This window comes from Podarcis muralis, chromosome 13, assembly GCF_964188315.1.
Source record: "Podarcis muralis chromosome 13, rPodMur119.hap1.1, whole genome shotgun sequence".
NCBI lineage: Eukaryota > Metazoa > Chordata > Lepidosauria > Squamata > Lacertidae > Podarcis > Podarcis muralis.
Window position 1 is genome coordinate 37,180,057 of NC_135667.1, and position 23,662 is coordinate 37,203,718.

General features: G+C 48.0%; 1 protein-coding gene across 2 annotated transcripts in view; it reads left to right on the forward strand.

Moving 5' to 3' along the window:
• The window catches only part of LOC114582575 (paired box protein Pax-6-like), a 48,398-nt gene that overhangs the window by 21,348 nt on the left and 3,388 nt on the right, over nt 1-23,662 (forward strand). For both annotated transcript variants that reach the window (XM_028703694.2, XM_077917401.1), the window contains exons 3-8: nt 6,964-7,191; nt 18,511-18,669; nt 20,479-20,561; nt 20,660-20,819; nt 20,981-21,078; nt 22,833-22,974. In XM_028703694.2, coding sequence (XP_028559527.1) covers nt 7,077-7,191; nt 18,511-18,669; nt 20,479-20,561; nt 20,660-20,819; nt 20,981-21,078; nt 22,833-22,974 — 757 coding nt within the window. In that variant the 5' untranslated portion in view covers nt 6,964-7,076. The remainder of the gene's footprint in view (nt 1-6,963; nt 7,192-18,510; nt 18,670-20,478; nt 20,562-20,659; nt 20,820-20,980; nt 21,079-22,832; nt 22,975-23,662) is intronic.

Sequence of the window (23,662 nt, forward strand, 5' to 3'; positions counted from 1 at the left end):
ATGGGGATTGGGGTGGCGTGTAACAAGGCTTTTATAACACATGACAGTGATGTTTTGGTGCAAAAATAAAGTGTCCTGGTTTTCATTTCTGCAGTTTTGGAGAGTATATAGAGGCAGTGTTGTCAGGTTGTCACAATTCTCCTTCACATCCCCTTATTACAAAAAAAAAGGGTAAAGGACACCCGACAGTTAAGTCCAGTCACGAACGACTCTAGGGTTGCGGCGCTCATCTCGCTTTACTGGCTGAGGGAGCCGACGTTTGTCCGCAGACAGTTTTTTTGGGTCATGTGGCCAGCATGACTAAGCCGCAACTGGTGGAGCAGTACCTATTTATCTACTTGCACTTTTTGGCGTGCTTTCAAACTTCTAGGTTGGCAGGAGCTGGGACCAAACAATGGGAGCTCACCCCGTTGCAGGGATTCGAACCGCCGACCTTCCGATCAGCAAGCCCTAGGCTCTATAGTTTAGACCACAGCGCCACCCCCGTCCCATTCCCTTAGTACACACCTGTATTATTATTATTATTCCTACTCTGGTCTCTTATTGCACTAATTCAGCAATTTTGCAATTCTGACTTTTCAGTTTTACAGTCTAGGCATCTGAGATGTGATGATTCCAGGGTACCATCGACAGTTGGGCTAACTCTAGGGGGAAGAGCTCCCTATTCTGTTCCTAATCTAGGTACTGCCTTGTTTTTCTGCCCTCGCTCCCAGCTTTTCCTGGGAGAGGGAAGGCAAAGGGTGAGGACGGCCCTCTGTTCAAAACTTTCACTGCAGTTCTTATCTGACGCTGCTGCACTACGGATTAACTATGGATGCTTTTAAAAAGAGTCGACAAAACAATTGCCCACACTCGAGTTCTAAAAATCTGGTGGTGGCAAGCTAAGGTCAAGGTTGTGGGGAAACCTCTGGGCTGCTAAGCGTCGATGAACTACAACTCCCATCATCCCCAGCAAGCATGACCAGGGGATGATGGGAGTTGTAGTCCAACAACATCTGGAGGGTGAAAGGCTTGGTGTCAAGTTTGAGAGGCTTGGTGTCAAGCTATTGGCTGTTTAGGGCCCGTACAGGTCAGTATGGCAGGAGACACCTGGGGCAGGAGGGTTGATATCAACACATTCATGCAACAGATGCCCGTCTCCCAATTTCATGATCCACAAACACTTCATCTGCCCAGCCACATGCATCTTCTGCCTGCCTGCCTGCTCCCTTACTGATCTATCTACTACAATTTTATCCATTCATATTGCTCACCTGCTTGGGTCCGCTTCCTGCTTTTCCCTCCCTCCTTTCAAGTACCCTGATATTTCTGCTTCGCCTGAATATTTAGCTGGGGACCAGGATGGGATGAATGGGGGTAGCAACTGAGGACCACCATCACCTAGAGAGCCTAGAGGGAGAGAGAGAGGCAAATGAGGTTTTAGTGCTAGGAATATCGGGGGCTTTGGCTGACACGAAGGACTGACAAAGGCAAGAATTGGGTGCTTTCACGGCCCATGGAAAGGGACCCTGCCGGAGGTATGGGATCAGGTGGTGCTGGGTAGCCAGAACAAAAGGCTGGGCAGCCAGACCCTGTTGACACACCCTGGGTCTGCATCTGCAGCCGCTGCTTTCAAGGACACAGCAAGCGGCTCTTGACATGTTGAGAACAGCAGGTCCCTGCGGTGGAGGAGATCTCTGGCTGTGCAATGTGCATGGATAGAGACACATTGCTCTCTCTATCTCTGTGTGGCCTCTTTGAGCGCCCCAACACTAATAAACCTGGCATGCGGTAGCCATGCATAAAAATGGGGGCAGGGTAGGAAATCAGAGGGAAAGACACACAATTCTCAGTTTCAGACCCTACATGTGTCCCTATTTTCCAGGGACGTCCCTGACTTAGAGAAGCTGTCCCGGTTTCTGATTTGATCCCAGAATGTCCAGCTTTTCATTATGACGTCCCTATTTCCATTGGAGGAATGTTGGAGGGTACGGGGTTATCTGACCCCTGAGCTGTCTGAAGGCAATCCTGTATAGGGAAGGGTTTTTTTTTAATGTTTAATGTTTTATTATGTTTTTATATATGTTGATAGTTGCCCAGAGTGGCTGGGGCTACCCAATATGATGTGGGAGGGCTATAAATTATCATTATGTAATGGGATGTCTCTATTTTCATTCGAGAAATGTTGGGGGGGGGCAGTATGCAGTTTATAATTCAAATCCAGGGCTTTTTATTCAGCCGGAACTCACCAGAACTCAGTTCTGGCACCTCCTTGGTGGGCGCCATTGCCATTATGAGAGAACAAGGGAGGAGTTCAGGGTGAAGTTCCGGCACTTCGCTTTCTAGAAAAATAGCACTGCCCAAGACTACATACAGTCTTTTTTAGTTCAGATATTTTATTGCCAGAGACCAAGTACAGTGGTACCTCGGCTTAAGTACTTAATTCATTCCGGAGGTCTGTTCTTAACCTGAAACTGTTCTTAACCTGAAGCACCACTTTAGCTAATGGGGCCTCCTGCTGCCGCCGCGCCACCGGAGCACGATTTCTGTTCTCATCCTGAAGCAAAGTTCTTAACCCAAGGTAATATTTCTGGGTAAGCGGAGTCTGTAACCTGAAGCGTATGTAACCTGAAGCGTATGTAACCCGAGGCACCACTGTATACTCTTTATTTCTTTCCCCCTCTCTTGAGCAGCAGGACAGAAAGGAAATCAGTCTCATTCAGCCCTAAGCACTTTCTCTCTCTTATGACTATTTTGCGTGTGGCCAATTGATGCACGACCAGTTACACTGTTTTCAACGGCAGAAGGGGCCGGGGCAGGGTGGAACAGGGCAGAATGAGTGTGAAATGGGCTCACACGCGACCGCTCACCCTGTGAAAATGGGGAGTTTCCTTTATATTCGTAAGCCTCTCTCTCTCTCTCTCTCTGTGTGTGTGTGTGTGTGTGTGTGTGTGTGTGTGTGTTTGAGAAGGAATGAATTCAGTATTATTAAATTTACACCCCACCTTTTCCCCCCTCAAGGATCTCGCGGTGGCAAATATGGTTCTCTCCCCTCTCCATTTCACCTACACGACCACCCTGTGAGGTTGGTTAGGCTTGGTGGCTGAGTGAGGATTTGAACTCTGGTCTCCCAGGACTTAGTCCAACACTCGAAATGCTACGCCATAATGGCGTTCCGAGTGAGATGGTTTGCAGCAGCTCAGGGAGAACCTGAGGCACCAATCCTCTGCAGCTCGGCAAAGTCGGAGCGTAGAAAGACAAGCAGCATCTCAAACCTTTACAGTACAGTGGTACCTCGGGTTAAGAACTTAATTCATTCCGGAGGTCTGTTCTTAACCTGAAACTGTTCTTAACCTGAAGCACCACTCTAGCTAATGGGGCCTCCTGCTGCTGCCGCGCCGCCGGAGCACGATTTCTGTTCTCTTCCTGAGGAAAAGTTCTTAACCTGAGGTAATATTTCTGGCTTAGCGGAGTCTGTAACCTGAAGCGTATGTAACCTGAAGCGTAGGTAACCCAAGGTACCACTGTATTCTAGTAACAAACCCCTATACTTCTGCTCCTGACAGCTTTGCATTCCAGGGATGAGGAACCAGTCTCAACCTGAGGGCCGCCTTCCCTTTCACACAAGTTTGTGGAGGCCGCATGCCCCTGGTGGGTGGAGCCAGAGGCAGGAGTGGGTGGAGCAATGAATTTGGCCTTTGTTCAGTAGGCTAGTTTCTACAGACATGCCTCTGTACCCTCCACCCAGACAACTGAGAGGCATGATCAGAGTTAAAGGGCACATTCTAGCTAGGCAAGAACCATCAGGAAGAGTCTGAGGCTTCCCACCCCTGCGGTATTCCATGAACAGGCTTAAAAGGGGTGTGTGTGTGTTTAGTTAATAGCCATTCAGTGGTACCTCAGGTTACATATGCTTCAGGTTACATACGCTTCAGGTTACAGACTCCGCTAACCCAGAAATAGTGCTTCAGGTTAAGAACTTTGCTTCAGGATGAGAACAGAAATTGTGCTCTGGCGGCGCGGCGGCAGCAGGAGGCCCCATTAGCTAAAGTGGTGCTTCAGGTTAAGAACAGTTTCAGGTTAAGAACGGACCTCTGGGACGAATTAAGTACTTAACCCGAGGCACCACTGTATAACCAATTTGCCCTACATAAGGACAGGGAACAGCCTCCAGGGTGATTCTTTTAATGCAGCCAATGTTGTCAAGTGGGTTTTATTGCTGGACTTGAATTTGGTAATCTTGGGTTCAAATCCCTCTTCTCTGGGGAAACAGCTCTCATTCCTCCTCATTCCCTTCTCTGTAAAAGGACGTAACAGAGACCTTATTATGACACTTTCCATTTGCATCTTGTCTTTCTTCTGAGGCATTTGACACAGCATACATGGCGTTTCTTGCCCGTTTTGTCCTCACCTGTGAGGTAGGCTATAATGAGGGCTGGGAACAGGCCCAATGCCACCCTGTGAGCAAACTCTAGGGCTGGCCAGGAATTTGGACCTGGATCACCACAGGTCCTAGATCCGCCCTCTAACCGCTATACCACACTGGCTCTCGGTCCATCGGGGATGGAGGGGACTGGTTGTTGGCATTAGTCCAGGGGTCAGCAAACTTTTTCAGCAGGGGGCCGGTCCACTGTCCCTCAGACCTTGTGGGGGGCCGTTATTTTGAAGGGAAAAAAATGAATGAATTCCTATGCCCCACAAATAACCCAGAGATGCATTTTAAATAAAAGGGCACATTCTACTCATGTAAAAACACGCTGATTCCTGGACTGTACACGGGATTTAGAAGGCGATTGGGCCGCATCTGGCCCCCGGGCCTTATTTCGCTTACCCATGCATTAGTCTGTCTCAAGGGTGAAGTCAAACTGCTGTGTTGGTAGCACCAAAGTGACCTCCCTGAGGGAGCAAGGCTGGGCAGTGTGTATGAGGGTCCTAGGCTGCCCAGACAACAGGACCCTCCTCTCGGGCTCACTGATGTGGTCCAAAGACGAGCAGAGCTATACGTTTGGCACCAGCTTGGCTGCAGGAGGTGCTGGAAGGAGGCATACGAGGCACCATCCAACCCTCTTGGGGACGCCACTCTGGATTTGTTTAGGGTTTCTTCCTTAGCCTTTTCTTCTCCTGAAGATGTCCTGCAAGGCAGTGGAGCTTTAGGATCAGAATTTTCTTCTCCTAGATGGGCTACCTTCCCAGGTGGACGAGTCCCACCTGCCCATCACTTCCCCCCAGAGCACATGCAGAAAACACCTTCTTTTTTATAGATATAATTATTATTAATTTTTCTATTTTACAATTTCAGATAAACATTTTACGTACTTTAAAATATCCAATGGCTTCCCTTTTTCTCTTTCCATGGTTCATTTTGCATATCTTACATCCCTGCATATTTTACAATAACCATTCCAGTCGGTTTTCCACTATTACATCCAGTGCTTTTTTTCTAAAAAAATGTTTAGGGGGTACTCTCATTTTCCTACTCATATTGAAATACTGCCCCTCAATGAGGCCAAACTTAGATTCACAAAATGTTTAGGAGTATACGTACCCCTGCGTTCCCCCCCCCCCCAGAATAAAAGCACTGGTTACATCCATCAAGAATTATTTACTCTGTTTAATTTATCTTAAAGCTGCCAGTGTTTTCAGCTGTACACAGTTATTTTCCATATGCTCGATAAACATTTTCCAATCTTCTTTAAATGTATGTTCTTCTTGCCCTCTTATTTTATATGTTCCATCTGCCAGTTGCGCATATTCTGTCAACTTAAGTTGCCAATCCTCTTTTAGTTGAGACCTTGTTCACTTTCCATTTTGGGGCTAGCAGAACACGGGCCACAGTTGTTGTGTACATAAATAACCTGTCCTGGCACCTGGGGATTTCTGGCACCTAGGAAAATGCCTTCTTTTTATTTATTTATTATTTATTTTTATTAAAGATTTCCTAGTTTACAAAAATACGTGCATTGTCTCCTTTTTCAAGTTGCATTTTCTACAGATCAGTTTCATTTGTTGTGAGGATCAGGTTAGCCAGATTGATTCGTATGCTGTCGGCAGATTATTGTTGTTGTCTTGTTGGACTTTGTATGTGATAAAGGGGAACCATACCGGGGTGAAGGCGTCTTCTTCTATTTGTCCCCATGTTAGTTTCAGATTATTGGTTAGTTTTTCTAATAATGCTGCTTCCCATACTATATGATACCAATGGTCCATGCTTACTCGTGACAGGTCTCTCCAGTGTCTGGCTATGATGCTTCTGGCTGCTGAGAGTAGGTGGGTTATGAACTATTTGTGATGTGAGTGGGCATTATTATCTTGGAAAATGCCTTCTTGACCATTGGACCCACTCTTGGTATCTTTGGCTCACTCCACCGAATCCTGGTGCAAAATGCTGTGTGTTAAAGGTGTTGAACGTGGCCACGTATACACCATACATTTAAAGCACGTAGCTTCCCCCAAAGAATACGGGGAACTATAGTTCACCACCACAGACCTACAGTTCCAGGCACACTCAACAAACTACAGTTCCCAGGATTATTATGTGCTTTAAATGTATGGTGTGTGTACGATACAATAATCTTTATTGTCAGTGTCCCATACAGAACAATGAAATTGAAAAAAAATCTACATCAGACATTCAAAAACCAACAAGCCTGCTACCCCAGCTATCCCAGCCTGGTTAACCCCCTAAAAACTCTGATACCCCATAATTAAATACAATATACTCCCATAGAGACTACCTTATACTGCGTTTAAAACCAAAATCACATTTGGATAGAAACTGTTTCTCAGGCAGCTAGTCCTAGTCTTTATAACCCTGTACCTTCTTCCAGAAGGCAGAAGCTGAAAGAGATCATTTCTGGGGTGCGGAACTTGGTGCAGACTTAGTGGGTGAATTCCTGAATTCTAGGCCCCGTAACTGCGTCCCCCTTTAACTTTTGTATTCAGCACCTGTGGACTAACGGTTTCTCTCTCACTCTTGTCTTTCAGGTTTATCTGGGGCAGGGCGTGTGCCCTGCAGCTCGTGTCCCTCCAGGTGGGGGGCATCCATCCAGCAGCCCCACTTCCCTTCTCCCTACCCCTCTGGCCTTCAGCTCCATTCCATGGGGGTGGATGGCATGTATGAGAAGAGCAGAATGCTGAACATACAGAACAGCACGTGGGGCAGCCGCCAAGAGTGGTACCAAGACAGTTTGGTGACAGGACCACCCAACCCTGGTATGAAGGGATGGGGGAGGAATTCGATTCAGTTTGCGTTTACTTGCTTAATTTGCAGTTTCTAAAATGATACATCATTATTATTATTATTATTATTATTATTATTATTATTATTAATTGAATTTATATACTGCCCTATACCTGGGGGTCTCAGGGTGGTTCACAGAATAAATTCAAGGTATAAAACCACAAATTACATAATAAAAACAAAAACAACCCAATAGCTCCCCCCCCCAAAAAACCCCACATTTTAGAAGGGCATAGGTTGTAAAATCGGATCAACCAAAGGGCTGGTTAAAAAGGAACATTTTTGCCTGGTGCCTAAAGGTGTATAATGAAGGCACCAGGTGAACTTCCCTGGGAAGAGCATTCCACAGACAGGGAGCCACTGCAGAGAAGGCCCCATTCTCGTGTTGCCACCCTCCGGCCTCTCAGGGAGGAGGTACACGAAGGAGGGCCTCAGAAGATGACCTCAGGGTCCAGGTAGGTTTATATGGAAAGAGGCGGTCCTTGAGGCATTGTGGTCCTGAGCCATTTAAGGCTTTGTAGGTCAAAACCAGCACTTTGAACTGGGCCCGGAAACTAAACGGTAGCCAGGGCAGTCAGACCAGGATCAGTGTAATAGGCTCAAACCATCTTGCTCCGGTGAGCAACCTGGCCGCTGAATTCTGCACCATGTGAAGTTTCCAAACCGTCTTCAGAGGCAGCCCTACGTATAACGCATTGCAGTAATCTAACCTTGAGATTACCAGAGCACAGACAACAGTAGTTAGGCTATCCCTGTCCAGATAGGGGCTAACAAAGTACCAGTACTCACCAGCAAGCAGGCAGAGGGGCCAGCATGTGGGGAAGGGGCATGGCCTGAGGCCAAGGCTGGGCGGTGAGGGCGGATTAGCTGCTTGATGCTCCCTCGTCCACCCACCCACCTACCTACTGGGGTGCTGCCGCACAGGTGAACAGGCCTCTGCCACGCAGGAAGGAGGCAGCAGGGCTCCAGGAACCTTTCAAAGCACTGTGTTTCCTTCTCTAAGGTTGGCAAAGGCTTCCCAGGCTTGGGGAAGGAGGCATGAAGCTCTGACAGGCCCAAGAACCCTCCCGCCTCCCCCTCCCCAAAAAGGTAATGGTTCTGCGCACTGTTGTGTACTGCCAGGAAAAAAGCCCATCCTTTGATCCTTGTAGTTCTCTGAGCTTTGCAGTTCTCCAGCCATGCAATGTGTACATAAGTGCATATACTAGGGTAAAGTGTGCATTAAAAAATATACCAAGAGGGCAGGGTATCATTAGGGAAATTCCTTTGTGAAGACGATGATGGTGATGGTGATTTATTTCTTATACCCTGCCCATCTGACTGGGTTACCCCAGCCACTCTAGGCATTATAAAAACTAGGCATTATAAAAACAAGACATCAAACATCAAAAGATGTGTATGTTATGTGGAATTGCATATGAACATGTATGTTTGGAGAAATTAGTGCTAAAATGCTGATAAATTTTCATGAGGACGTGTGTGTGTGTGTGTGTGTGTGTGTGTAAACTGAACTGAAGGTTGGAAAAATGAGAAACTGAGATTTACAGATTTGCCTGCCTCTTTCTGTCTGTATAGATCTAGGTATTAACATTTATTTATGTGCCTGCTCTTCCCAGGACCTCAAGGTGGTGCAAATGGTTTATCCTCGCGACAACCTTTGAAGGGAGGCTAGGCTGGGAGAGAGTGAGCAGCCCAAGGTTACTTACTGAGCTTCACAAACACACACAAAGATTGCCATTTCCTGCAGTCTGGAGAGTATGAGCTAGGCTTCCCGGGGGGCTAGATCAGGCGTGGAGAATCCGTGGACCTCCAGATCTTGCTGGACTACAACTCCCATCATCCTTGATTATTGACCAGGTTTGCTGGATCTGATGGGAGTTGGAGCCCAAGAACTTCAGGAGGGGGCACAGGAGAGTTCCCCATCTCTGGGCTAGCTAAATCTCGTTGTGCTTACATCTATGCCATACATTTAAAGCATATCCCCGCTCCCCAAGAATCCTGGGAACTGTAGTTTACCCCCCAGGGGGGCTACAGGTCCAGGATGCTTACTAAACTACAGTTCCCAGGATATATTTTTTTTGGGGGGGGGACCATATGCTTTATATGTAAGCGATAAGAAAAGCAGGTTTGGGAGAGGGATGTAGAGTAGAGAAGTGGCATGGTGTTCATGCTTGTGTTCTCATCCCTTTCTCCAATTTAAGCTGTGTCTCCTTTGTGGGTTTCGCTCCTTTCAAGTTCCCAAAGCTCTGTTCTGGGTTTTCATATCCACAACAAGTAGCTAGTCCCCCAGAAAAACTCGAGACAGCAGTCAAGGGAAGAGGGAATGTCCCAGGACTTGGCAGTCCATTGCAGCTCCCAACCAATCAGGGCTGCTTGTTCTACATCTAGGGCCAGTGTCAACAGCTGGCACCCTGGCCCACTGCCCTTTGTGTGCTGACACCTGCCCAGGGCCAACAGGTGCTTAGGTCTAGCCACCATTTAAATGTCCCTGCAATGTAACATCACTGCCAATACTTTGTGGGATGCGTTTACAGTGGCTGAAGCCAACAGCCCAGTCCTGCTCAGAGAATTGTTGTTGCTTCTGGAACTGCCTGCATTTTGTGTCAAATATCCGTGCCGGGTTGGTTTGAGGCAGAAGTTCAGGTCAATTTGCTTTTTAATACAAAACTACCAAATTCGCCGGAAGAAAACGCAAGCCAAAAACACAGCTATTGCCTGAAACTTGCATTTCTCTGAATTTTGTGACGCAGCTTTCCCATTGAGTGATGTGCATAAAAACCTTCATGTTAGGGGGGCAACTGCGTTTAAAAATGCACTTAAGTGAGAACAACATACGAAACATGCATGGAGTTAGGGGGAGATTGCTCGGGGAAATGTGCACTCTCTACGTTTTTGTGAGGACTTGCAAAAGACATTGCAAGCTGATGCAAAAATGTGGAGAACTGAACCAAAGATGGGGAAAAGCAGAAGCTAAAGCTAAGAGATTCACCCACCCCTAGATGTGGGTATACACATACAACAGGCAAGCTCTGGGTTTCCCTCAAAGTCCTTACCTAAGGAAGTGATGCCTTTTTACCTGGCAACATTTTGGGTTTTCAGTCTGAAACCTTGGAGAGCCACTGTCAATCACTGTAGACAGTGCTGAGCTAAGTGGACCCAGTGCTCTGCCTCTGTATACAGGCAGCTTCCCATGCCCCTATCTCAAGGGGTAACCAGCTCGCCTCCGTGCATTGGATGCAATGTGGCATGTTCACAGAGAGTCCATAGAAGGCATGCTCTGCAATCCCATAATTCAGTTATGGGGTCCATAAGCTGCGGCAGTAGCCATGGTGTCATAAGCTGCGGCAGTAGCCATTGGTTCAAGTGACCACAGTCGGAAGTAGTAATATAAGTCGGGGGAAGACGCAGGAGGGGAGAGTGCTGTTGTGCTCGGGTCCTGTTTGTAGGTTTCCCACAGGTGGACCACTGTGAGAACATGGATGATGGACTCAACGAGCTATTGGCCTGGTCCAGCCGGCTCTTCTTATGTTCTTGAACTGGGATTAGGTTGATTTTTGGAGGATAGGCCTCTACAGTGGCTTTATGGAGCAGTATGCCTCTGTAGTTGCTGGGGAAGTGGGATGAAGGGTTGGCACCTTCACATCTCCATCGTAGGCTTCTCAGTGGCATCTGTTTGGCCATCTGGGAAGCAGGATGTTTGACTGCACAGACCTTTGGTCTGAGCCAGCAGGACTTTCCTTATACAGTGGTACCTCGGGTTAAATACGCTTCAGGTTACATATGCTTCAGGTTACAGACTCCGCTAACCCAGAAATATTACCTTGGGTTAAGAACTTTGCTTCAGGATGAGAACAGAAATCGTGCTCTGGCGGCGCAGCAGCAGCAGGAGGCCCCATTAGCTAAAGTGGTGCTTCAGGTTAGGAACAGTTTCAGGTTAAGAACGGACCTCCGGAACGAATTAAGTACGTAACCAGAGGTACCACTGTATTCTTATAGCACAGACTTCAAATTATTACCCACTGAATCCAATTGCAATAATATGGGATCCCTATTGTCCTACCCATAAGGGTTCTTCAAGCTGAGTTCCGTTGCAGTGCTTGCTGTCACTGAGATCTTTGCTAAGTTGCTTGCCTTTTTAGCAATGTTACCTCTAAACAACTCTAGAGGACTTTACCCAATTTCTGATGAGAAAACAAAGTTGGCAAAAGGTCAGGAAAGCAAGACAGGCTCGAGGCCCATTCAGCATCAAGTCCCAAACCTTTGATGCTCTCCTGCTCCCGAAAAAAAAGGAAGATGGCTGTCAAATGCTTGAAGCAGGGTTTTGAGCTCTCAGGCCAACTCTAAGGCAAGTTTCTGCTCTATAACCAACCCTTAGCACTTGTTTTTATCCTCTCTTCCATTTTACTTCTTAACTCCTACCCATCAGTAGACAGATATTCTCATTCACATCTCACATACACATCCCAGAAGTGGAGAACTAGGGTCCTCCAACTTATTATGGTAATAGAATCTTCCTTTTCATAGTTTTTTTAAAAAATTAAATAAATAGTATGTTACTAGTCCTCATCACTCTATTATTTTTTTTAATAAAAATTTTATTAGAGTTTTTACATTACAAAATAGAAAAAGAAAAAATACAAAATAAAAATAGTTAAAAACAATCAATCCTTTCATCACATTATTTTTCATTTACTTGTTTCCCGGACCTCCTCGTACCTCCCTTTTTTGTATTCCAGTTCAATTTATTAGCTCAGCAGTTTCTTTCCCTCTTTATTCTACCCAGATCTTTAATCTTAAATTATTATAACATTAAATTTTTACTTATAAAAAACCATTTTTTCATATTCTTTTATACCATTAGCTAGAAACCACTTAATTTCAATCCAACATCATTCTAACATTCTTGATTTTACAGTATCTCTGTAAATAGTCTTTAAATTTCTTCCAGTCTTCTTCCACTGACTCTTCTCCCTGGTCTCGGATTCTACCAGTCATTTCCGCCAATTCCATGTAGTCCATCACCTTCATCTGCTAGTCCTCATCACTCTAAGAGATCTGTTTGGAAAGTGGCTAGAGCAGCAGCTCTCAACCTGTGGGTCCCCAGATGTTGTTGGACTACAACTCCCAGCATCCCAGAGCTCTGGCCTTGCTAGCTAGGGGTGATGGGAGTTGTAGTCCAACAACATCTGGGGACTCCCAGGTTGAGAAAGGCTGGGCTAGAGGGACACTGCACTCCTGAGTGAATCACCAATCTCACTTGAGCATTTGCCCCTCGGTGGTGCTGTTGGGCGCCAGCAATCTTTGACAGCAGCAGACTGTTCCTTTTTTCCCCTGATGCCAGATCAGATGTACTTAGTACCGCTAATTTGTGAGGCATTCATTCATTGGGGTGGATGAACATCCCCAATGTTTGGATTTTTTTGAATGGGGGTAGGTAGAGGGGTCCTTAATGAAATCCTCAGCCCCAACCTGCTGACTCCTCTTGCTTTTTGCTAACCCATGAGGTTCTGCAGCCTTCTAAAACGATGAGAACTGCCATCGCATAACATAAAGGGGGCAGGACTGGATCCCTTACCACTTGAGCATCGAACACTCCTGCCTAGAGCCTCAGTTCCCACACCAGCCCAGCCTAGTATCTAGATGAGCTATACTGCTCTTTCCTCCCCCTCCTTTCCCAGGCCACAGAGTTTCAGGAGGTCCATCCTGTTTATTGGGAGAGTTTATCTATCATTTGTAGATGAAAGAGGAAGTGCCCCAGATTGACCCTTGTGGGGAGTGATTGGTAACATCTGGAGATGCTTTGAGTGGTTTCCTATTATTATTATTAATATTATTATTATTATTATTATTAAATTTACTTAAACTTATTAGTCGCTTTTTATTTTACAAAAAGTAACTCAAAGCGACTTACACGCATACATGCATATGTAACAGAGAATTTTAAGACAGCATAAAATTAATCAGAGGATAACTTTAAGACCATTGCTGCTGAAATTCTAAATCACCTCCACCAAGTTTATGCCTGTGGCTTATTGCTCTCTAATAATGAAACAACTCATGTTGTGATAACCCCTGACAACTGCTGCTATCCTTCATGTGGTTGAGTCAGGTGTCACAGATAATAATAATAATTTATTATTTATACCCCGCCCATCTGGCTGGGTTTCCCCAGCCATTCTGGGCGACTTCCAGCAAAATATTAAAATACAATAATTCATCAGATATTAAAAGCTTCCATAAACAGGGCTGCCTTCAGATGTCTAAAAGTCAGATAGTTGTTTATTTATTTGACATCTGGGGGGGGGGGCATTCTACAGGGCGGGCGCCACTACCGAGAAGGCCCTCTGCCTTATTTCCTTCCAGCAGCTAAACCAAACGTTGGTGGGTGTAGAACTGATAAGATGCCTTGTTAGTGACGTAGCCTTCTGTCCCCACCAAGACTTCCAGGAAGCAAATATATGGCTTTTCATCTCTTGTCTGAAAAACATGTCCAGATTATTTGATAACCAAATAGCCTGTGATTTCATGGAATTGTAGAGTTGGAAGGGACCACAAGGGACATCTAGTCCAACCCCTGCAATGCAGGAATCTTTTGCCCATGGTTGGGCTCGAACCCACGACCCTGAATTTAAGAGTCTCATGCTCTAGCAACTGAGCTAACTCTACATATGCTGCACAATCTCTGCGGCCCATTTTGGGTCCCTGTCCAGCTGGTGCCTATAGACGCACCCTGGTTATGTTACTTCTGATCCCCTTGATTCACTAGATCACCCACCCGGTCTGGAGGAATCTCTCCGGTTTTGGTTTCTCTCTTCCAACCTGCTTCCAACTTTCCGTTCATTTTACTCCGTTTCTGCATCGGTTTGCAAACGTTATTTTTTCGAAAACGTCGACGTGGAAATTCGTGTGTGTTTTTGTTTTCCTTTTCTCTGAACAGATGCGCCGTCTCAAGCAAGCTCCCCAAACACAATGCATTTTTATCAATTCCCCCACCCAAAAAACACACCCACTCTTATGCACGCTTTCTCCAATATACAGTCATACCTCGGGTTGAATGTGCTTCAGGTTGAGCGTTCTCAAGTTACGCTCCGCGGCAACCCGGAAGTAACGGAGCACGTTGCTTCTGGGTTTCACCGCTTGCGCATGCGCAGACACTCAAAATGATGTCACGCTCATGCGCGGAAGCAGCAAAACGCAACCCGCGCGTGCGCAGATGCTCAGTCGTGTCTTCCGTTCTATTCAGGATGCGAACGGGGCTCTGGAACGGATTCTGTTCACATCCCGAGGTACCACTGTATGCCTCTTTTTTGGGGGGGGTGCACATTCTTTTGAGGACGCGGGTGGCGCTGTGGGTAAAGGCCTCAGCGCCTAGGGCTTGCCGATCGAAAGGTCGGCGGTTCGAATCCCCGTGGCGGGGTGCGCTCCCGCTGCTCGGTCCCAGCGCCTGCCAACCTAGCAGTTCGAAAGCACCCCCGAGTGCAAGTAGATAAATAGGGACCGCTTTCTAGCAGGAAGGTAAACGGCGTTTCCGTGTGCAGCTCTGGCTCGCCAGAGCAGCGATGTCACGCTGGCCACGTGACCCGGAAGTGTCTCCGGACAGCGCTGGCCCCCAGCCTCTTGAGTGAGATGGGCGCACAACCCCAGAGTCTGTCAAGACTGGCCCGTACGGGCAGGGGTACCTTTACCTTTACCTTTACATTCTTTTGGGTTAGATGAACTGCGCTTGAAAATGCAGAAAAGCACAGATTTTGAAGGATAGCTGTGCTTGGGTTCTCAGTGCAACTTGGATAGGGTCGCGTCTGAACACATTTCTGCCCTGTTCCTAACAACCCACACCACTTCCATCCTGACGTTCTGGGTTCTGTTATCGTGTGGTCCCCGTCTACAAAAACAGGCCATGCTACTGCTGTTTTTCTCTCTCTGTGTGTGTTTTTCTCTGTGTGTGTTCGTCCATCTGTGCTGTTTTTAGATCCTATGCATGGCCTCCCCTCTTCTGACTTCCCTTCAGTCCTCAACCTCTCTCCCCTCGGCCCCCCGCATCAACCACCACCACCGCCCCTCCCTCCCGCCTCATTTCCCCTCCGGGCTTATACAAGTGTGTTTCCTCCTTCTGCATTCTGCAAAGATCTCTCAGCAAAAAAAAAAAAAAAAAGAGAGAGAGAGAGAGAAAGCAGAGCTGATGGGGATGTGGGGAAGGAGCCGGGGCGAGTCGTGGGGGTGTGTGCGCATTGGGGGCTGGGGCGGAAAGTGGAGCAGCGGGGAAGGGGGGGAAGGGATCCTGACAACACTATGTCTGGGCCCGGGCCAAGCAGAGACACTCTTCACCAAGGGGGCCTTTTGGATCTCATTGCTTCGGGGGCTGCAAAGGACTCGGGGAAGGGGGGGCAAGGGAGCAGGCAGTGTCGCCTCGCATTAAAGCACTGCGGCTGATGCCGTGGCTCTGCGTCGCCTGCGGAGATCTGAGTGCCTGGCTTCGCGGCGGCAGAAGAAAGGTCACCGTTCAGACCACATCTCCCCTGGGATAAAAAGGTTAAACCCTCGTGGGCTCTCTGAACCCACCCACCGTCCCCCTCTCCTGGAGACCCCGGTCCCCAAACCCGTGGTGTCCCACCGCGCCAGCCACAAAGAAGTGTCCCCCGCCCCTCCATGCCCAACTCAGGAAACGCAAGAAAGATGCTTCACTGAATGAGAACTACTCGTTTGCAGAGGCCTGAACTCTCAGCCTCATCCGCTCAGCCTCTCTTTCCCCTTCCTGCCTCCATTTGTTGGTTTTTCCTCTCCCTGACTCTTAACCCCATATGTCTTGGGGTTGCAGTGGAAGAAAACTCTGGCTATTTCTCTACACACACAGACACCCAACGCTGCAACCGGCATCGTTCCTGCACCTTGAGTGTGCAGCGATGGATTAACGAATTCTTAACACTGGCTAATTAATCATTCATTAACTCTTTATAAACTATTAACGAACAGTTGTCACTGCGAACAAGCACCATACCAGTTAGCCCTGGGGGGGGGGGAGACAGGATGAGAGAGGAGTGTGTGTGTGTGTGTGTGTGTGTGTGTGTGTGTGTGTGTAAAGCAAGGCTTAGAGGTCAGTAGCAGAGGCATCAACTTCTCTGGAGGTTTGAGGGGGCTGGACGCGATGTTGTGACATGGGGCCCTCTGAACATTGAGGAAGCCGTGTCCCTCAAAAAAAGATTAGGGGATTCCAAAGTGCATCGGCCCCCAGGAGCTGGCGCTCTAGGTCGGTAGCATGAAGGCATGTGGGGTGCAGGCCTGAGATGGAAGATGGGGGGTTCGGGGTGGAGGAGCTTAAGGGTGTAACCCCCATGTGGCCTGGCTCTAGGTGTGAGGGTACCCTGGGCATGGTGCCCTCTAGTGGCCCGGCTTGGTCAGCAAAGCCTTGGCAGAGTTAACAAGAGGTGAGGAAGGGAAAACATTTATATATTTTTAATTTAATTTAAATGCCACCCTTCACCCGAAGATCACAGAGCTGTTTATAGTACAGTGGTACCTTGGGTTACATACGCTTCAGGTTACAGACTCCACTAACCCAGAAATAGTGCTTTAGGTTAAGAACTTTGCTTCAGGATGAGAACAGAAATTGTGCTCCGGCGGCAGCAGCAGGAGGCCCCATTAGCTAAAGTGGTGCTTCAGGTTAAGAACAGTTTCAGGTTAAGAACGGGATTAAGTACTTAACCTGAAGTACCACTGTATCAAAACACATAATAACCAAAGTAACCGAGTGGATCCAGCCGACGTTTTAATGTCTATAGTGCCCCAGAGAAATGGTACACTAGAGCATCATGGGAAATCAAAATGGAGCGCCTATTGGGGCAACTGCCCAACTGTGCCAGTTTTTGCAGAGGCAATCAGGGGTTTCCTCAGGTTCAAAAATCCACCCCTAAAATCTCCCCTTCCGTGGTTGGAATAAAAATTATGCAGGTTCGATTCTGGTCGGACTTTGGCGAGTCTGCCAAATGTTATTTGGATAGGCTATTTCCCCACCCAACTTGAGAAATTTGTTTTCGTTGGGGAGGGTGGGTGGGAACTGGGGGGAAAGTAAGGCGTTTGTGGTATGTGGTGGGGAGACACACAGTGCACAGTTTAACTCTGGGATTGGCTCGTGTGAAATGCCTGTGACAGCCTGAATGGCTTTCAAAGAGGATCGGACAAATTCATGACTGTCCAGGGTTTCAGACAGGCTTCTCCTAGGCCTAGATGAAGATGCAGGGGGGGTTGAACCCGGAATCTTCTGTATGCAAATGAGACGCTGTGCCAATGAACTGTAGCCCTTCCTCAGAAGTCCTGGGTTCAGATTTGCAGTGGGTCACTGATGTGCTGAGAGAACCGGCACGGTTTAGTAGTTTGAGCGTGTGGCTTGGACTGTGGATCCTTGGCTTCAAATCAGTGCACAGCTATGAAGCTAACTGGGCACCCTTGGGCCAGTCACTGTCTCTCAGCCTAGCCTCCCTCACAGGGTTGTTGTGAGGATAAGATAGGGGGAGGTGGGACTATGCGCACTACTGACTTGAGCACCTTAAAGAAGGGGTGAGATATACACCTTTAGACGCCGGGTGAAAACATTCCTCTTCAACCAGGCCTTTGGCAAGAAATGTCCTTTTAAATGTGCTTGGGGAGGGGAATTACTTATTATTTGCTTTTGTTCTTATTTTTATTATGTATTTTATATATGTATATGGTGATACCTCGGTTCTCAAACATAATCTGTTCCGGAAGACCGTTCGAGTGCTGAAACGTTCGAAAACCGAGGCACAAAGGGCTGTCTTCAGATTCAATTGAGAAAATTGAAAAACACACAGTGGAAGCCGTTTGACTTCCAAGGCGCGTTTGAAAACGGAAGCATTTAGTTCCGGGCTTTCAGCGTTTGAGTTCCAAAACGTTTGTCAAGGGAGACGTTCAAGAACCAAGGTACCACACTGTATATTGTAATTTTATGTTGTGAACTGGCCTGAGATCTACGGATGAAGGATGGTATGATGATGATAATAATCTAACTGCAGCAGCAACAACAACACAAGATGGTATAATAATAATAATAATAATAATAATAATAATAATAATGATACAGCTGACCAGGATTTGAACCTGGATCTCCCCAGTCCTAGCCTACCATACTACTAGTTCATTCTCAATAACAAGTGCAACCACCTTGCACATTTAACATGCAATAGGAATCATGATTAATAAATGAAGATGATGTAAGGGTGTGTGTGTGTGTGTGTGTGCCTTCCTTTCTTCATATCTCCGTTCTGCAATCCAATCACCAGATAGTTGCCAGCAGCTGGAGAGTGGCTTGGACCCTGAGCACCCGCAAGGTGCAAGCACCCAAGACCTAGATGAGTCTCAAATCCGTTTGCAGCTGAAGCGCAAATTGCAAAGGAACCGGACGTCTTTCACCCAGGAGCAGATAGAGGCGCTGGAGAAAGGTGAGGAAGGGACGAAGGTGGCTGAAAACAGGTGAGGTTGCCAGCTGGCTAGAATTTCATCTTTCTGGTTAGCAGCCCGAACTGGAGCATTTTGAGCGAGGGAAAGAAAAACGGCGTCCGCTGTTTGCACTGTTAGCAGACCCATTAACTGAGTTGCAACGGAGAGAGCTTTTCTTAAAGGTAAACAATGCAGACTCATCCATTCCACATTGAACACATGGCAATTGCCTCTGATAAACGGTGTGCAGAGGTGGGTAGCACCACTTTCTATCTGCACATATGTGCCGTTGCCACCTTACAATTCATAGCTAATTAGTCCGACCCCCTGCAATGCAGGAATATGCAGCTGTCCCGTGCGGGGATCAAACCTGCAACCTTGGCATTGCCAGCCCCCCAACTGAGCTATCCAGAGAGCCATCCAGCCGGCTAGGCTTGGAGTCCAATACTTGAGTCCGCTTACCTTCACCCTGAGGTGCATCTCAGCTGAGGGGCTGCCATCTTTATCAGGCAGGTTATGGTTGGAAATCTTATTCCATCCATATTTGATTTCCTACTTGGATAGCCTGCACAGTGTACGTTTGAATTAGGAAGGGAATTAGGAAGAGATTGTGCGTGTGTGTTTTATTGATGTGGGAGACCCCATGACCCGCGCTAGCCTTCCATGGGTATAGCCTCTCAATTCTTCTCAAGTTGCAGTTCCCTCCAAATGGGGTGTGTGTCATCATGACGCTAAACAGGGTGACTCCTGTAGTCTCTTCCTTCTGTTACCTATGCTGACTTGTTAGATGGCAGCAGGCGAAGAAGATGGAGAGGGGGGAACCAAGGTCTTTTTGATGCATCCTGGGATGCGGGTGGTGCTGTAGGTTAAACCACAGAGCCTAGGACTTGCCGATCAGAAGGTCGGCGGTTCAAATCCCCGCGACGGGGTGAGCTCCTGCCAACCTAGCGATTTGAAAGCACATCAAAGTGCAAGTAGATAAATAGGTACCGCTCCGGCGGGAAGGTAAACGGCGTTTCCGTGCACTGCTCTGGTTTGCCAGAAGTGGCTTAGTCATGCTGGCCACATGACCCGGAAGCTATATACCGGCTCCCTCGGCCAATAAAGCGAGATGAGTGCCGCAACCCCAGAGTCAGCCACGACTGGACCTAATGGTCAGGGGTCCCATTACCTTTAAGAACATCCCATTCAAACAGGAGTTGCAGATAAGGCCAGGAAAACTCCCCTGGCGCTGTCGGTAGCAGCAGAAGAAATTTTTGTGGGAAGACACAGTTACGCTCAGTATGGATCGCACTAAATCTCACACAGGGGATATCCTTAAACTTCCAAACAACTGGACAGTGTGATTTAGATTGATACTTTGTTTTACCAAAAACCAGACTCCTCTCAGGAGAAATGGTAACTCTGTGTATGTTCAGAGGCACTTCGCTGACAATGTAATAAAATTATTTAGTCGGTTGCGGCAGACTTGTTATATCAAGATGGGACCTAAGAGAAGAAGATGTGTGTGGCCATCTGGTGGGCCAGAGTGGTACTGCAGACTTGATTCACAGCTTGCTTTCTTGACCTTGCATTGCAAGCCGTGCCACTTTTAAACAATAAGCTGGTCTGAGCGCCGCAACCCCAGAGTCGGTCACGACTGGACCTAATGGTCAGGGGTCCCTTTACCTTTTATGCCCCTTAAGGCATGCTATAATAGAGTGTAAGAACCATGGGAGTAGGTTCTACTTCACCAGGGGCTAGAAATGATGGGGAAACAGGGGAAACATGTCTCCCAAACTCTCACTCCCTCGCCCTCCCATCTTCCTCAGAATTTGAGCGCACTCACTACCCCGACGTCTTTGCCCGTGAACGCCTGGCAGCAAAGATCGACCTCCCGGAGGCCCGGATCCAGGTATGGCAAGGGGATCCGCTCGGCTGTGGGACAGGCCAACCTACGCTTCCTTCTCATTCCCCGTTGATTCCATTCCACTGTTCTCCCCCCATATCCAGGTCTGGTTCTCCAACCGCCGAGCTAAGTGGCGCCGGGAGGAGAAGCTGAGGAACCAGAGGCGCCAGGCGGGGGGCACCGGGGGCCACCTGAGCATAAACAGCAGTTTTGGCTCCGCGGGCAGCACTGTCTACCAGTCCCTCCCCCAGCCGACGGGGTCAGGTGAGGGCCGTGGACCCGGCTGACTCGTTCCCATTCCCCCATTCTTTCTTGGCTAGCCCATCCCTGTCCGTCTCAGGGAGGCCCTGTTGAACGTGGCCCTCGCCCCCAGTAAGAAGGGCTATCCACCATTGATAACCGCATGACTTCTCTCTCTGTTACAGGCACCATGTTGGGCCGTACGGAAAGCGGCCTCAGCAACAACTATGGCGCCCTTCCGCCCTTGCCCACCTTCTCTATGGCCAACAGCCTTCCTATCCAGGTAAGCTTCTCAGAACCCCTTCTCAGACCGAAGACCACATTCCCATAGCTGTCAGCCTTCCCTTTTTTGGTGGGAAATTCCCTTATTCCAGCACCGTTTCCCGCTGCTATCCCGGATAGTTAGATATCCTGTAGACTGTCCCCAGGACAGGTGAGGCTACTGATCCCTTATTTTCAAGGTTGCTGATCCCTTATTTTCAAATCTGAAACTTGACAGCTATGCATTCCCTTCTGGGCAAGCTTCCGAGGGCCACATGCTGGGGCGGGTGGGGCCAAAGGCAAAAAGTGGGCGGGGCGACAGATGAGAATCTTTCCTATTGTGCTAGAGGCGATAGTTCAGAGGTTCCCAAACTTATTTGTCCTACCCCACCCCCCTGGAAATCTACCTTCTTTAAGCAAACAAACAGAAAGATGCAGTGACAAATGTGCATTCTTTTATGTATCTGTATTTCTACCTACGTCCTGCGACATAGCAAAGGGAGATATTGTAAACCAGACACCTTGAAGCCGCAGCCTGCCTGCCATTGGACAAATAGGCAGGCAAGCGGCGATCCGCTCCCTAGGCCTGGGTGAAGCCGAAAAGGGCCCACCCAATCCCAGGAAAGCCCCTCGCCTCCAGCACGACTGCAGGATCCAGGGGAGGCGTTTTTTGCCATCCCGCAACAGCGCCTCACCTGGCGGTTAAGTGTCATTACACAACAGATGAAAAATGTACGAATGGTTTTCACAATTTTATTTTCTTCTCTTCTTTCTTAATGCTTCCACTGCCCCCTTATTTTTATCCAACGTCACGCAATTGCACCTGAGGCTACTACTGCCCCCCTGGATCATTCCAGTGCCCTCCCACCGCCCACTTAGGGAAACACTGGGCTAGTTTATAATTTATTGAATTTATATACCGCCCTATACCCGGGAGTTTCAGGGCGGTTCACTGAATAAAATCAAGATATAAAACCACAAAATACCTAATAAAAAATAAAAACAACAACCCAATAGCCTGCCCACAAAAAAAATAAAAATTAAAAGGGCATAGGATGTAAAATCGGATCAACCAAAGGCGTGGTTAAAAAGGAACATTTTTGCCTGGTGCCTAAAGGTGTATAATGAAGGCACCAGGCGAACTTCCCTGGGGAGAGCATTCCACAGACAGGGAGCCACTGCAGAGAAGGCCCCGTTCTCATGTTGCCACCCTCCAGACCTCTTGAGGAGGAGACACATGAAGGAGGGCCTCAGAAGATGACCTCAGGGTCCAAGTATGTTCATATGGAAAGAGGCGGTCCTTGAGGCATTGCGGTGCTGAGCCGTTTAAGGCTTTATAGATCAAAACAAGCACTTTGAATTGGGCCCGGAAACGAATTGGTGGCCAGTACAGTTGGACTAGGATCAATGGAGTATATGCTCAAACCGTCTTGTTCCGGTGAGCAACCTGGCCGCTGAATTCTGCATCAGCTGAAGTTTCCAAGCCATCTTCAAAGGTCTTCCATCCAGACGAGGAAGAGGCATCATCGGAGTTCAAGATTCCATGTCTAGCCAGGCAAAGACACCTGGGATGTGAAGCAGGACCAGTGAGGGGTGTGGCCTGGGGAGAGGGGCGTGACCTAGGGAGAGGGGCGTGGCCTGAGGTGCCACACCCTGGAACTGAAGACCCCTGCCTTAAAGACACATGTTCAGGGCCAGGCAGGCAGGAAGGCTGATTGAGATCCTTTGCTGCCGCTAACCTCCTTTCCTCTGTCGCATCTTGTCTGCCCCCCACAGCAGGCCGTGCCCCCCGTGGCCAGCCAGACGTCGTCTTACTCCTGCATGCTCCCCGGCGGCTCGTCCGTGCGAAGCTACGATTCTTACACGCCCTCCCAGCTCTCCTCTCATAACCTGAGCTCCAGCAACGGGGCCTCTACTGGTAATAGAAGGGCTGGGGGAATGGCCGGGGTGGAGTGAGCGAAGGGATGGGAGTCTGGTACCAGGGATTTGGGATAAAGCAGGGTTTTCAGCAACTGGTGGGGAAGAGGAGATGGGGCACTGGTCAGCCACAGTTGCTTAACAGCCATGGGAAGTAACCCCCCCCCCAAACCTCCATATAGAGCCATGTAAGAAGAAGCACAAGGAATGCTGGAATCCTTCCTGGGCAGTGATTATATTGTGAAATGCATACTGTGGCTTCTAGTATGGATTTTTAGAAATCCCATGCATAAAGCGTGAATAAAACAACTTTCCAGTCCTTGCCATGTTGGAGCGCTAGTTAAAAACGTGTGTTGTCAGCTTCTGTTAAGACAAACACAGTGTGTTTTTCACTTGTCAAGGCTGGTGTGCACATACGCCTAGCATAATTTCAGCTACCGCACTCTGACTTAGACTCTTCCTTTATAGAGACCACAAGCCAATAGTCAGCCCCAGGAAGGAAAAGATACTGAACATGAAATTTCGAATTCTGCAAAAGACTCCCCTAAGCCAGGCAACTGGGTGAAAGCTGGAAGTGACTTTTTTCTTTCTTTCAAACGGTCAGACATAATCCACTCCAGTTTTGGGATTTGGGTGCGGCTGTCCAGCCCTGTCCTACTGCACAGGAGCATAAGAAATTATACTAATTC